The sequence below is a fragment of the Apium graveolens genome, chromosome 6, assembly GCF_009905375.1.
Source record: "Apium graveolens cultivar Ventura chromosome 6, ASM990537v1, whole genome shotgun sequence".
NCBI classification, from domain to species: domain Eukaryota; kingdom Viridiplantae; phylum Streptophyta; class Magnoliopsida; order Apiales; family Apiaceae; genus Apium; species Apium graveolens.
In genome coordinates, this window is record NC_133652.1 from 205,002,293 (window position 1) to 205,014,139 (window position 11,847).

At 44.4% G+C, this 11,847-nt stretch overlaps 1 protein-coding gene across 1 annotated transcript; it reads right to left on the minus strand.

Moving 5' to 3' along the window:
* Nucleotides 1-9,572: 9,572 nt before the first annotated feature.
* LOC141665688 (uncharacterized) lies at nucleotides 9,573-10,895 on the minus strand. Its single transcript, XM_074471672.1, has 2 exons — nucleotides 10,594-10,895; nucleotides 9,573-10,362 (listed from the first exon to the last, which is right to left on the minus strand). The coding sequence occupies exons 1-2, from the start codon at nucleotides 10,893-10,895 to the stop codon at nucleotides 9,573-9,575; spliced, it is 1,092 nt and encodes a 363-aa protein (XP_074327773.1).
* Between the last annotated feature and the right edge of the window lie 952 nt (nucleotides 10,896-11,847).

Genomic DNA, 11,847 nt, shown 5'->3' on the forward strand with positions numbered 1-11,847 from the left:
AAATCAAACCATTGACGAATATTGATTTTAAGTATTTTATTCAAGAAAAAATTGGGAATCTCTTTATGATGGGATCATATTCATTTTAAAATTAACAAAACCCTAAATTTATTATTAAGTTGATCAGACGCCTTGCAATGAGTCCAATACGTTAATCCCTAAATCGATAAGGGGTGAGTTCGCCAAAGCGAAGTACTCCCATCTATTGTGGGAGATGTGTTGAAGTATATTGATACTTTTTGACTATTGGATACGACTTAACTAAGTTACCACAATAGGATTATGAACTTAGAGGCATAGAGTTTGGGGAGATTTATAAGATAAATATGGACAAATTTTATTCCACCAAGCTATCCAAGAGTTATATCGTTGATATAATTGATAAATATTGTCTACCTAAATAATCATGTTTTAGGAGAAAATCTAAAGTTGACCTAACACATGGTGAAATATGGATCTTGGTTCACTAGAAAGGATATAGAAGATATTTTTTCCGAATTAGTAGTTGGGGCTATTGATTTGATAAAAATAATGGGATATATTTTGTCAATATATATGAATAATCACTTGAACATAGTTTAATGATCATCTGTAGATTATTTCATTTTATCTACTTTAATATTGTAGATATTAAATGACAAATAACATAATTAACTTCTCTATGTAATAGTCCTTAAGAAGGACAAGTTGACATGTAATAATTTCCTCGAGTGACATGGGAACTTGAGGATTATCCTCGGGTTCAAAGATGTCACTCAAACCCCTCCATTATTTCTTCTAGATGAGAATGAAACATGTGTTGAACAAAATGCTTACCAGAAGCAAATTGATTACGTAACTGATGTTTCATGTCTCATGCTTGCAATTATGAGTGTCGAGCTTTAGAAGAAACAAGAGCATATTGATGCTTATGATATGATTAAGCACATTCAAAGGATGTTTGAAGGATAGGCTCGTCAAGAAAGATTTGACAATAAGATGGCACTATAAATTTGCTTCAATGGGAGAATGAGATCCGGTATGAAAAAAGTTCTAAAGATGATAGGTATACTATTATGGAATAAAAACCTGAGTACTTTAGTATTTAATGCTAGGGTTGGTGAACTTCGAGCTTTAATGGCTGCTCTTGCGTTCGGGACTATCGATCCTTGCAAGATGCCTACGTATCTCTGTGTTGTAGAGAATCAAGCCAAAAAACATAGTTCTGATTGAGGGGTAGAGCCCTTTATATAGAGTTGAGTCTAGGGTTAGACTTCTGTTGGGAGATTTGGTCGATAAGTCTCCAACTTAGATGGTGATTAGGAGTCCCCTTAAGGAAGGAGATCCGGAACCTTCTATGTAAGACTTTGAGTCCGTTTAGAACACACACATATCTGCTCTTCCAGGCGTATTGGGACTAGTCCATGAACAACTCAGATTCGTGGACTTGGACGACCTCTGCTGGTGGGCTTTGGATGTGTGGGTCGACATAGGCCTGTTACGAAGCTTTGGACCAGACAAGTCTGCTATGAAACTTGGACCAGACAGGTCTGTATTGGACTTTTCAGATAAGAAGCCCAAGCATAATTAATGCGACATTTAATGTGTCTTTGGGATGTATTTCCTATATTTATCATTTTCCCCCAACTTCTGTGAATACTGCTCGAGTTTTCGTGGAAGCTACAATGGTCTAATCGCGACTCGGGGTACTTTCGGCCCTTCTCGGGTATCGGCCCTTCATGGGCATCAGCCCTTCATGGGTGTCGGCCCTTCATGGGTATCGACCCTTCGTGGGTATCGCCACGTTATCGTAAAGTGTGGAGCGACCTACACGTTTACAACGACTTATGAATGTGATTATACACACTTAAGGCCCCCGTAGAGGCTATTTGAATGGTGTTCAACACTAAATGGTCCTAATCGAGACTAAAAAGCGAGGGTTTATCACCCTTTAACCTTCGTCAAAGTTAATTAGAGGGTTAAAGCTGCTAATTGGCCCTAATCGGGGCTAATTGACCCTAATCGGGGCTAATTTCTATGTACAAGTTGCTAATTAGGCTTAAAAGAGCCTAATTTTAAGCTATAATGCACTAATTGGCCTTAATCGAGGCTAATATGCCCTAAACGGGGCTAATTACGACTAATCAATATGCATAAGACACTAATTATCCTTAATTCACACTAATTACAAGAGTGAATAGGTTAAACGACCCTAATCTGGGTTAATTTCATCACATAAATCACAAATTAGCCCTAATTTGGGTTAATTATGCTTAATATACACTAACCGACCCTAATATGGACTTAATTTCACTAATCGGCCCTAATCTAGGCTTAATCTCAAAATCCTGAAAATTTAAAAAAATTCAAAAAAATTCTGATTTTTTTTCTATTTTTTTTTTAAAAAAAAATCAAAAAAATTCGAAAGGGGGGCTCGGGGTTGGGTAGAACCTCCTCAGGCAGGAGGCTCTGTTCGGCCTCAAGCCCCTAAAATGGGCTGCTCGACCACTTTCGGGTAGAGGGTTCTGGTCGGCCACCTCCTGGTTGGCCTGGAGGTTGTTGCCCAGGGGTTCCTGCCCCCCACCTTTTTTTTCGAACTTCTAAGTAAGAGTTCTAGGTTTCTACATACCTTATCATGCTCTTTTGGTCCTTGATTTTCTATGGAATTAATTTCAAAGTTGTCTTTGCGTTCCTCAGGGTTTCTCCTATGGCTGTTTCAGCGAACGTTCTGTACTCATCCTGATGGACGTTCTGTACTCGTTCTTGCTGAACGCTCTATATTCTACTGAACTTTCCCTTTGTACGAAGTCTTATACTTCTTTGAACTAATCCAAACTGATGTTATGCCCCTCAACCACCTCGTTCTCGTAGACGTTCTAGTCTTCATGAAACTTGGTTCTGGTGAGAATTATTATTTTTGAGAAATTTCCCAAGGATCTCCCTAGAGGGTCTTTGAGGTATCTTTTGAAGGCCTCATGGCTCTCCTACAGGAGATTCTGATAGGCTGAAAGGCCTCAGTTTGTTGGCCGGTAGGCCAAGGCCACTACGGAGATAAGTTGTGTTCATCATGACTCTGATAGAGAGGCTTCTAGTAGGCCAAAAGGCCTCCAAATGATGGCTGGTCGGCCGGGGCTTCCCCGCACACAAATTGTGGCTGTCATGGCTCTGATACAGAGGCTCCTGGTAGGCCAAAGGGCCTCCAATTATTTCCTGGTCGGCCGGGGCTTCCCCGCACACAAGTTGTGGTCGTCATGGCTCTGATACAGAGGCTCCTGGTAGGCCAAAGGGCCTCCAATTGTTGCCTGGTCGGCCGGGGCTTCCCCGCACACAAATTGTGGCCGTTATGGCTCTGATACAGAGGGTCCTGGTAGGCCAAAGGGCCTCCAATTGTTGCCTGGTCGGCCAGGGCTTCCCCGCACACAAATTGTGGTCGTCATGGCTCTGATGCAGAGGCACCTGATAGGCCAAAGGGCCTCCAATTGTTGCCTGGTCGGCCGGGGCTTCCCCTGCTCTGATACAGAGGAGAACGTTTCCTTCTCGTACTCGTGAGTTCAACTGAAAAGCTAATCTTGTTTTAAACCCCATTAATTTTGTTAATCATCATGATTAACATAATCGTCCTTTAGTTAAGACTAATGACTTATATTTGGTTTCAACCAGTCTTTTTTCGGAAGACTGATGTGATAAGCGACGTCCTGCATCGCTTTTCTCATTTATCATGTCGTCTTTTATTGCCTTTCCTCACCATTTCCGGTGTTTTTTCAGCAAGGTACCTGCTAGCGCGAACCAAACTGACTTACGACCTGATGTAGCAGGTGACCTTTTTCCTATAAAAGGAGATTAAAAATTCTCATTTTCATCCACACCTTCATTTCTCAACTTCTTAAATTCTCAAATTCTCTCAAGCTCTTAACTCTCTTCAAGTTCTCAAGTATGTCAGGTGGATAAGGTCCTGTCAAGTCCTCTTTCTCGGAAAAGGAAGCTATGTATAAGAGGGATACTCTACCCTCACTCCAAGGTATAGCTCTTTTCTCCCCCTTCTCAATTAATCGTTGCTCGAATAGTTTAAAGAGTATGTTGGATGAGAGAGCGGACGAGTACCCTAGTACCGTCCATTTTGATGCATTTCATCACCGAAGTGTGCTTCGTGAGAAGGACGTCGAGGAGATTAAGTCGACTTATTCATGGCCCGGCTGCTTGAGGGTTCGTAGAGCCAATTCAAATGAGAGGGCATGCAATCTTTGCCACCAGAGGCTATTTGTGTTCAAGGCGGCCCTTAACTCCAGGCTGAGGTTCCCTCTATACCCCTTCATTCCGAGGCTTCTAGCCAAGCTGAAGATCCATCTGTGCCAGCTCTACCCTAACGGGTGGTCATCCTATTTATAGTGAGATGCCATGACTTGGGCATCCCTTTGAGGGTAACAATGTTCCGTAGCATCTTCATGTTGAAGGCATCTCCTATGACTAGGCCTGGTTGGGTAGTGATTCAACATTGAGCCCATGTTCCTCAAATCGTGAACACCAGTTCCCTAAATGACTCAAACCATAACTGGAACAAGAAGTTTGTGGTTGTTGACTGGAAGGACGGAGACTGAGGTGTATACATCAGACGCGATTTTAGTAGCCTAGTCAATAACTCCCACTTTATTCTCAACCTTTCTGCTGCTAAGCTTCATGCTCGAGATCTTCTTATTGATGATGACGGGAGAACCCCTTACTGGGAGTTCTTGACGGAAGTCAAGCTTGTCGAGGCTGGCCTTAGCTGCCTTTGCATAGAGAATATTTATCTTTGTTTTTCCTTACTTTGTACAAGTTTATCCTTACATTTATTTCTTTTCTTCATATTTCAGTTGCTAAGCCTCTCGACGCCAAAGCCAAGCCGAGCGGTGCTGTTATGGGAATGATGGCTAGGGATGCCATCAAGAAGGCCAACCATATCTCGAAGGTTCCTGCCTTCCTCAAGGCGTCAGGATCTGGCCTTAAGAGGACCAAGGATTTTGACGGGAGTTCCAGGACTCCTTTCGAACCCGGTTGGGGTATTTCTTCCAATGACTTAATTTTCGGCAACCCGGCCCTTGCTCTAGAGTGGTCGAAAAACTGTATCACTCCTCCCGACCTATTATTCGTCTCTTTTAGTGAGAAACTCCTTGAGGCTGAGATGTTGGGAGCTCAATCCCTCTATCAGGTATGTTTTTCCTTGTGTAAATTCTCATTTAAGTTCTCTTTTTTTAGAACTTGGAAAATATTGTATGGATCATTCCTTGGGGGCTCGGCCCTTCTTAATTAAACTCATGTTTTCTTTGTCAGGCCAATGCCTACTTCGCAGTGTCCTCTACTCAAGCTGTGAAAATGAGAGGTGACTACAACGCATTTCAAGCTTCCATTAAGCAGATGACTATTTCCTCAGGGGAATGGGAGTCTAGGGCCCATGAGGTGGAGGGCAAGCTTACCATCATGAAGAAGAAGTATGCTAGCTCGGAAGAGAAGAGGAAGAAGGAATGGAAGGACCTCGAGGCTGCTTATCATAGATCCACTAGGTTCACTACAATGATGGATGAGCACGACGATGAGATGTGCCCCATTAACATGGTGATAGGTTGGAATAGGGGAGTCAAAGATGCCCAAGGCGTATGGCCGGATGTAGTTGATCCAAGCCTTCTATCTTGCCCCTGGCAGATGCCTGTTATGGACTTATCTGAGCACCCTTCCGGATCAGTGCCCTCGACTCCTCGTATGAGGTCCAAGTCAAGATCCAGCCACTCAGGTTCCGGTTCCGGCTCTAAGGGAAAAGCCCCCTCGGGCAGCCCCAAGTCCAGGGCAGCCCTTCGAGGGAAGATGAGGGAGCCAATTTCGGCCAGCAGCGGTTCTTCTTCTGAGAAAGGGTTGGATGGAGAGGGGGAGGATTCTTCTGACGAGTGAATGATATGGCCTTGCATGGCCTTGATTGTCGTATGTGGCTTTTATTTTCGAAACCTATTTATTTGAACTTTTATTGGTTTGTAACCTATTGGTCCTTCGGGACTTCTAACTTATGATCCTTCGGGATCTTTTATCTATGCACTATATTTAATTTCATTTCATACTTGTCTTTTATTTTTGGCATTTGGTCCTTCGGGACTTGCATTCTTTGGATGCTCGTACATAAATAAATTGGTAGACAAGATGATAGAAATAAACTTGCATAAATAGATAATATCTCTAAGAAATGGGTTCAACCCTTACATAAGATGGTTTCGTCGACCTTATTTGTAAAACTAATGTTAAGTACTAGGAACAGGTAGTGAATGTCCTAAACATAATAAACCTTCAGGTTCGAAGCATGCCAAGTGCGAGGCACTTCATCACCATTCAGGGTCTCTAACTTGTAGGATCCTCGTCCCAATGTCCTCCTGACCTTATAAGGCCCTTCCCAGTTGGCGGCCAGCTTGCCTCTCTCCCCTACTCCTGATGCCTCAATCTTCCTCAGAACCAAATCTCCCTGTTGAAAGAACCTTTCTTTAACCCGTCTATTGTAATAGAGGGAGGCTCTTCGTTGATGCTATGTATTGCGGGCATTGGCTTCATCCCTGATCTCGTCAATGAGATCGAGAGCGAGCCTCATGCCTTCTTCTTTTGTCTCTGGTTCGTAAGCTTCGATCCTAGGGGATCCATGATTGATCTCAAGGGGAACCACTGCCTCGACTCTGTAAGCCAGCATGAATGGGGTAGCTTCAGTCGTCACTTTGCAGGTGGTTCGATATGTCCATAGTATAGGCAGCAGCTCATCCACCCAAGTGTTTCTCGAGCATTCAACCCTCTTCTTAAGTCCATCAAGGATGATTCTATTAGCAACCTCCGCTTTCCCGTTTGCCTGAGGATGTGCAACGGAGGTGAAGCGAACTTTTATGTTATTATCGTCGCAGTATTCTCTGAACTCTACATTATCAAATTGTTTCCCATTATCCGTGACAAGGATGCGTGGGATTCCATATTGACATATTACATTCTCCCAGAAGAATTGGGTAATTTTCTTGGTGGTTATCTTGGCTAGTGCGTTAGCCTCAATCCACTTTGTAAAGTAGTCTATGGCCACCACAATGAACTTCCTCTTTCCCGATGCCATAGGAAATGGTCTAAGTATGTCCATCCCCCACATCGCAAAAGGGATGGGTGTGCTGATTGACGTGAGCCTCTCTGGCGGCTGTCGTACTATCGGAGCATGCCTCTGGCATCTGTCACATCTCTTCACATAAGCCTTTGCATCGGCTAACATAGTTGGCCAGTAGAAACCCAACCGAGTTATCTTGTGAGCGAGGGCCCTGCCCCCCAAGTATTGTCCACAATTCCCTTCATGGGCTTCTTTAAGTGCCTCCTCTGCTTCAAGAGGTCTCAAGCATTCCAAGTACGGAATAACAAATGACCTTTTATAAAGAAGGCCTTCAATCAACGAGTATCTTAACGCTCTAACCGACAGCTTGCGTGCCTCCTGGGCATCATCGGGGAGCCACCCAGTTTCTAAGTGGGTCTTGATCAGATCTATCCAATAGGTTGCCATACCAACCGGTGTTATCAGATATATGACATCAATAGTAGGGGTCTTCAAGACCTGGAAGTAAATACATCTCGGATAGTTCTCGATTTCAGATGAGGCATACTGAGACAAGGCATCCACCGTAGTGTTCCCCTCTCTCGGAACATGTTCTGTGTACCATTCATCAAACTGAGTCAGTATTCCCTTTACGACTCTCAGGTACTTGGCCATAGTATCATCCTTGGCCTCAAACTTTCCATTAACTTGAGCAACTACAAGTCTTGAGTCTCCGCAGACCTTCAGGTTTTTGTCCCTCACGGCTCAAGCCAAGCCTAAGCCATCTATCAATGCTTCATATTCTGCTTCGTTGTTCGTAGTCGGGAAATCCAACTTCAAAGCATACTCAATCATAAACCCATCAGGGCTTTGCAAGACTAGGCCTGCACCACTAGATTTTGTTTTGGACGCTCCGTCAAAATGGAGAACCCAATACTCTTTTACGGTTGTTTCTTTATCCTTCTCCTTCTCTCCTTCTTCTAGGGTTACTATCACCTTCCCCCCGACTTCTTGGTCATTAATGGTGCATTCGACCACGAAGTCTGCTAAGGCCTGAGCCTTGATGGTCGTTCGAGGCTTATACTTGATATCAAACTCTCCTAACCCATTTGCCCACTTGATGAGCCTTCCACTGGCCTTCGGGCTATGAAGAATATTCCTCAAGGGTTGGTCCGTCAGGACTTCGATCTTGTGAGCCTAGAAGTATGGTCTTAACTTTCTCAAGGCTGTAATGAGAGCAAGTATAAACTTCTTCGTGGTGGGGTAATTCAACTCTGCTTCGTGGAGCACCTTGCTCATATAGTATATAGGCTTCTGGAGCTTCTGCTCTTCCTTCACGAGGACTGCACTCACGGCTTGTTCAGATACCACGAGGTACAAGTAAAGAATGTCCTCCAGACTTGGTTTAGCCAGCAACGGGGCTTCAGTCATGTACTTCTTCAGCTGTTCAAAGGCCTCTTGGCTCTCGGTTGTCCATTCAAAGTCCTTCACCTTCTTAAGGGTTTTGAAAAAGGGCAGGCATTTATCTGCAGACTTGGAGATGAACCTCCTTAGAGCTGTAATTCTTCCTGTAAGCTTCTGAACATCCTTGATGGAGCGTGGTGGCTCCATGTCTAGTATGGCTTTGATCTTGTCGAGATTGACCTCTATCCCCTCATAGAGACCATGTGACCCAAAAATTTTCCAGACCCAACGCCAAAAGCACACTTGGCTGGTTTTAACATCATCTTGTGGTGCCTTAGCACCTCAAATGCCTCTCTGAGGTGACTAATATGATCGACCTTGCTTAGGCTTTTTCCTAATATATCATCGTCATAGACCTCCATGGTCTTCCCAATTAGATGGGCAAATATCTTGTTTACCAATCTTTGGTAAGTAGCTCCTGTATTCTTAAGTCCAAAAGCCATAACAAGATAACAGAATACACCAAAGTCAGTTATGAAAGATACCTTGGGGGTGTCATCCTTATGCATTCTGATTTGATTGTAACCACTGAAACCATTCATAAAGCTTAGCATCTCATGTCCAGCAGTGACATCGATCATGGTATCAATCCTTGGTAGGGGATAACAGTCCTTGGGACAAGCATCATTCAAGTCAGTGAAGTCAATGCACATCCTCCACGTTCCATTGGCCTTCTTGACCATTATGGGGTTAGCCAACCATTCAGGGAATTGCACTTCCTCAATAAATCCAGCTTCTAAAAGTTTCTCGACCTCCTGCTTAATGGCTTCCAGCCTATCAGGGGCCTAGGTTCTCTTCTTTTGCTTTACAGCCTTCCGATTTGGATCAATGTTCAACCTATGAGTTATAAGGTTTGGGTCAATCCCAGGCATATTAGCTGTTGTCCAAGCAAATACATCATTGTTTTCCTGGAGGAAAGTTGTCATTCGACCCTTCAAGGGCTTATCCAGAGATTCCCCCATGTACGTGACCTTCTCCGGGTCTAAGGGGTCTAAAGGAATTGGGACCAAGTCCTCGGCTGGCTTTCCTCGCAGTTCATCATTTTCTCGGACATCCATGTCTTCTATGGGGAGAACCTACCCCATGTTTCATCGGGCCTAAGTGTTGTAATATAGAAACTGCGGGCCATCTTCTGATCTCCCCTTGCTTTTCCAGTACCATTTCTAGTTGGGAACTTCAGTACCATGTGGTAGGTTGAGGGCCCAGCTTTAAAAGCATGGATCCCTGTTCTACCCATGATAGCATTGTAAGTAGAGGCTGCCTTGACAACCTGAAAGTTCAACATCTGCGTGGCCTCCCTGGGCTCTTCCCTGATAGTTATGGGAAGTTGCATTGCTCCTTCGACTTTGCATTCTATATGGTTAAACCTGTAGATGGGTGCGTCAGACGGAGTTAGCTGAGAATCATTGTAGCCCATCTTTATGAATATGTCATGGAACAGAATGTCCACGGAAGCTCCATTGGCCACTAGGACCCTCATAACAGGACAATTTCCAATTATCGGAGTGATAACTAGAGGATCATCCTGAGGAAATTTCAAACCTTCAAGGTCTGGGTCACCAAATTCAAGCGTCATCTCTGACTTAGAATGGTTAGACGGCTTCCCAACTATGCCCATCACTTCTCTTGCATAAGCCTTTCGGGAGTTCCTTGTAGTACCAGCTGTTGTAGGTCCTCCTGAGATCATATTGATTACTGGCCCTCGGGGCTGTGGGTTGCGATCTCTGTCATTACCGATTCTATCACCATGTATTCGATCATTATCTCTCTTTTGGCCTCCGACCTCTTTACCCTTGGTGAAATGTCCAAACTTTCCCCTTCGGATCAGATACTCAATCTCATCCTTAAGTTGCCTACAATCGTCAGTATCATGAACGACATCCTTGTGAAACCTGCAGTACCGACTTTTGTCCCTCTTCTCGGGGTCTCCCCTTAGTGGTTTCGGCCATTTGAAGTCCTTATCCTTCTCAATTTCTATAAGGATTTGGCTCCTTGGAGCATTCAACCTTACATATTCAGTGAACCTTGGTTGCTGATTCTTCTTAGAAGAGGAGGAGTTAAAGTTTTTTCCAATTCGTGGATACTTGTCATTGGCATCATACTCCTGATCCATCTTCCGCTTCTTATTCCCAGTAGGTTCATTACTCACAGCTGTCTTCTTCATACTTTCCTCCACCTTAATATATTTCCCAACTCTATCCTGGAGCTGTAGCATACTTTCAGGAGGGCACTTAGCCAAGGACATCTTAAAGAACTCGTATCTAGTCCCCTGCTGTAAGGCTATCATAGCTACTTTATCATCAAGATTAGGGACCTTCAAAGCCTCCTTCATAAATCGATTCGGATACTCTCTCAAGGACTCCTTTGCTCCTTGGACTATACCCATGAGAGATCCTGAGTTCTTCTCGTGCACTCTGCTACTTATGAACTGCTTGATAAAAGCTTGACTCAAGTCCTTACAAGATCCAATAGAGTTTGGGGGCAGACGGCTGTACCACCTTTGAGCCATGCCCGATAGGGTTTAAGGGAAGGCCCGACACTTAATAATATCGTTCACGGGCTGTAACAACAGGGCATTAGAAAACGTCCTAACATGATTAGCGGGGTCACCAGTACCATCGTATGCTTTAATGGTGGGCATCTTGAACTTCCTTGAGATACGAGCATTCATTATCTCATCAATGAATGGTGGGTTTGGATCATTAGGATCACCTAGGGGCATAAGATCACTTGGATCAGCCCTTGGGGCAGCTGCCCTTCTTCGTATTGGACCATCTATATCTATGATTGGAGGAGGATTTCTCCGCCTTGGAACAAGTGGGGGTCTTGGGGCCAGATGTGTCTCCTGGTCTCGCTTCAGCCTTTGGATGTCTGCTTCATGAGCCCTGATTCTCTCTTGAACATCTTGGGGATTCATCCCTTGAGTGCTCCTAGAGCGTTGTTCAGTGTCAGCCATCGGCTCCTTGCAAGCAGGCCTTCTTCTTGGAGCAACATTGTCATCTGATGACTCAGAGTCTCTTTCAGTATAAGGCCCAGAGAATTCTTGATCTTCCGGAATAGGAGCCAAGCCACATATGTATTGGGGCGTCCGCCCTTGTGCTTCACTCCTACCAGGGTGTCCACTCCCTCCAACTTCGGGGTATAGAAGGATCCCGTAAGCGGGGTTAGTAGTCACAATTATCGAGTACTCATACCCAAGGGGTTGAGAGTTCACAGGTGCATGCAACTACTGAAGTTGGGGGTTCATCCCTTGAGGAACCAGGGGATTCGTCCTTTGTGGTTGAGCCTCAGTTGCCCCTACTAGGGTTCCTTCTTGGGTGGGGGCATAAGTTGGGTGT

Excerpts from the sequence above, each read along its gene's own strand:
- LOC141665688 (XM_074471672.1), bottom strand. The coding sequence starts at position 10,895 with ATGGGTATAGTCCAAGGAGCAAAGGAGTCCTTGAGAGAGTATCCGAAT. Across the intron at positions 10,363-10,593 it reads GAGTATGATGCCAATGACAA|GCAACTTAAGGATGAGATTG; the intron begins GTATCCACGAAT and ends TGACGATTGTAG.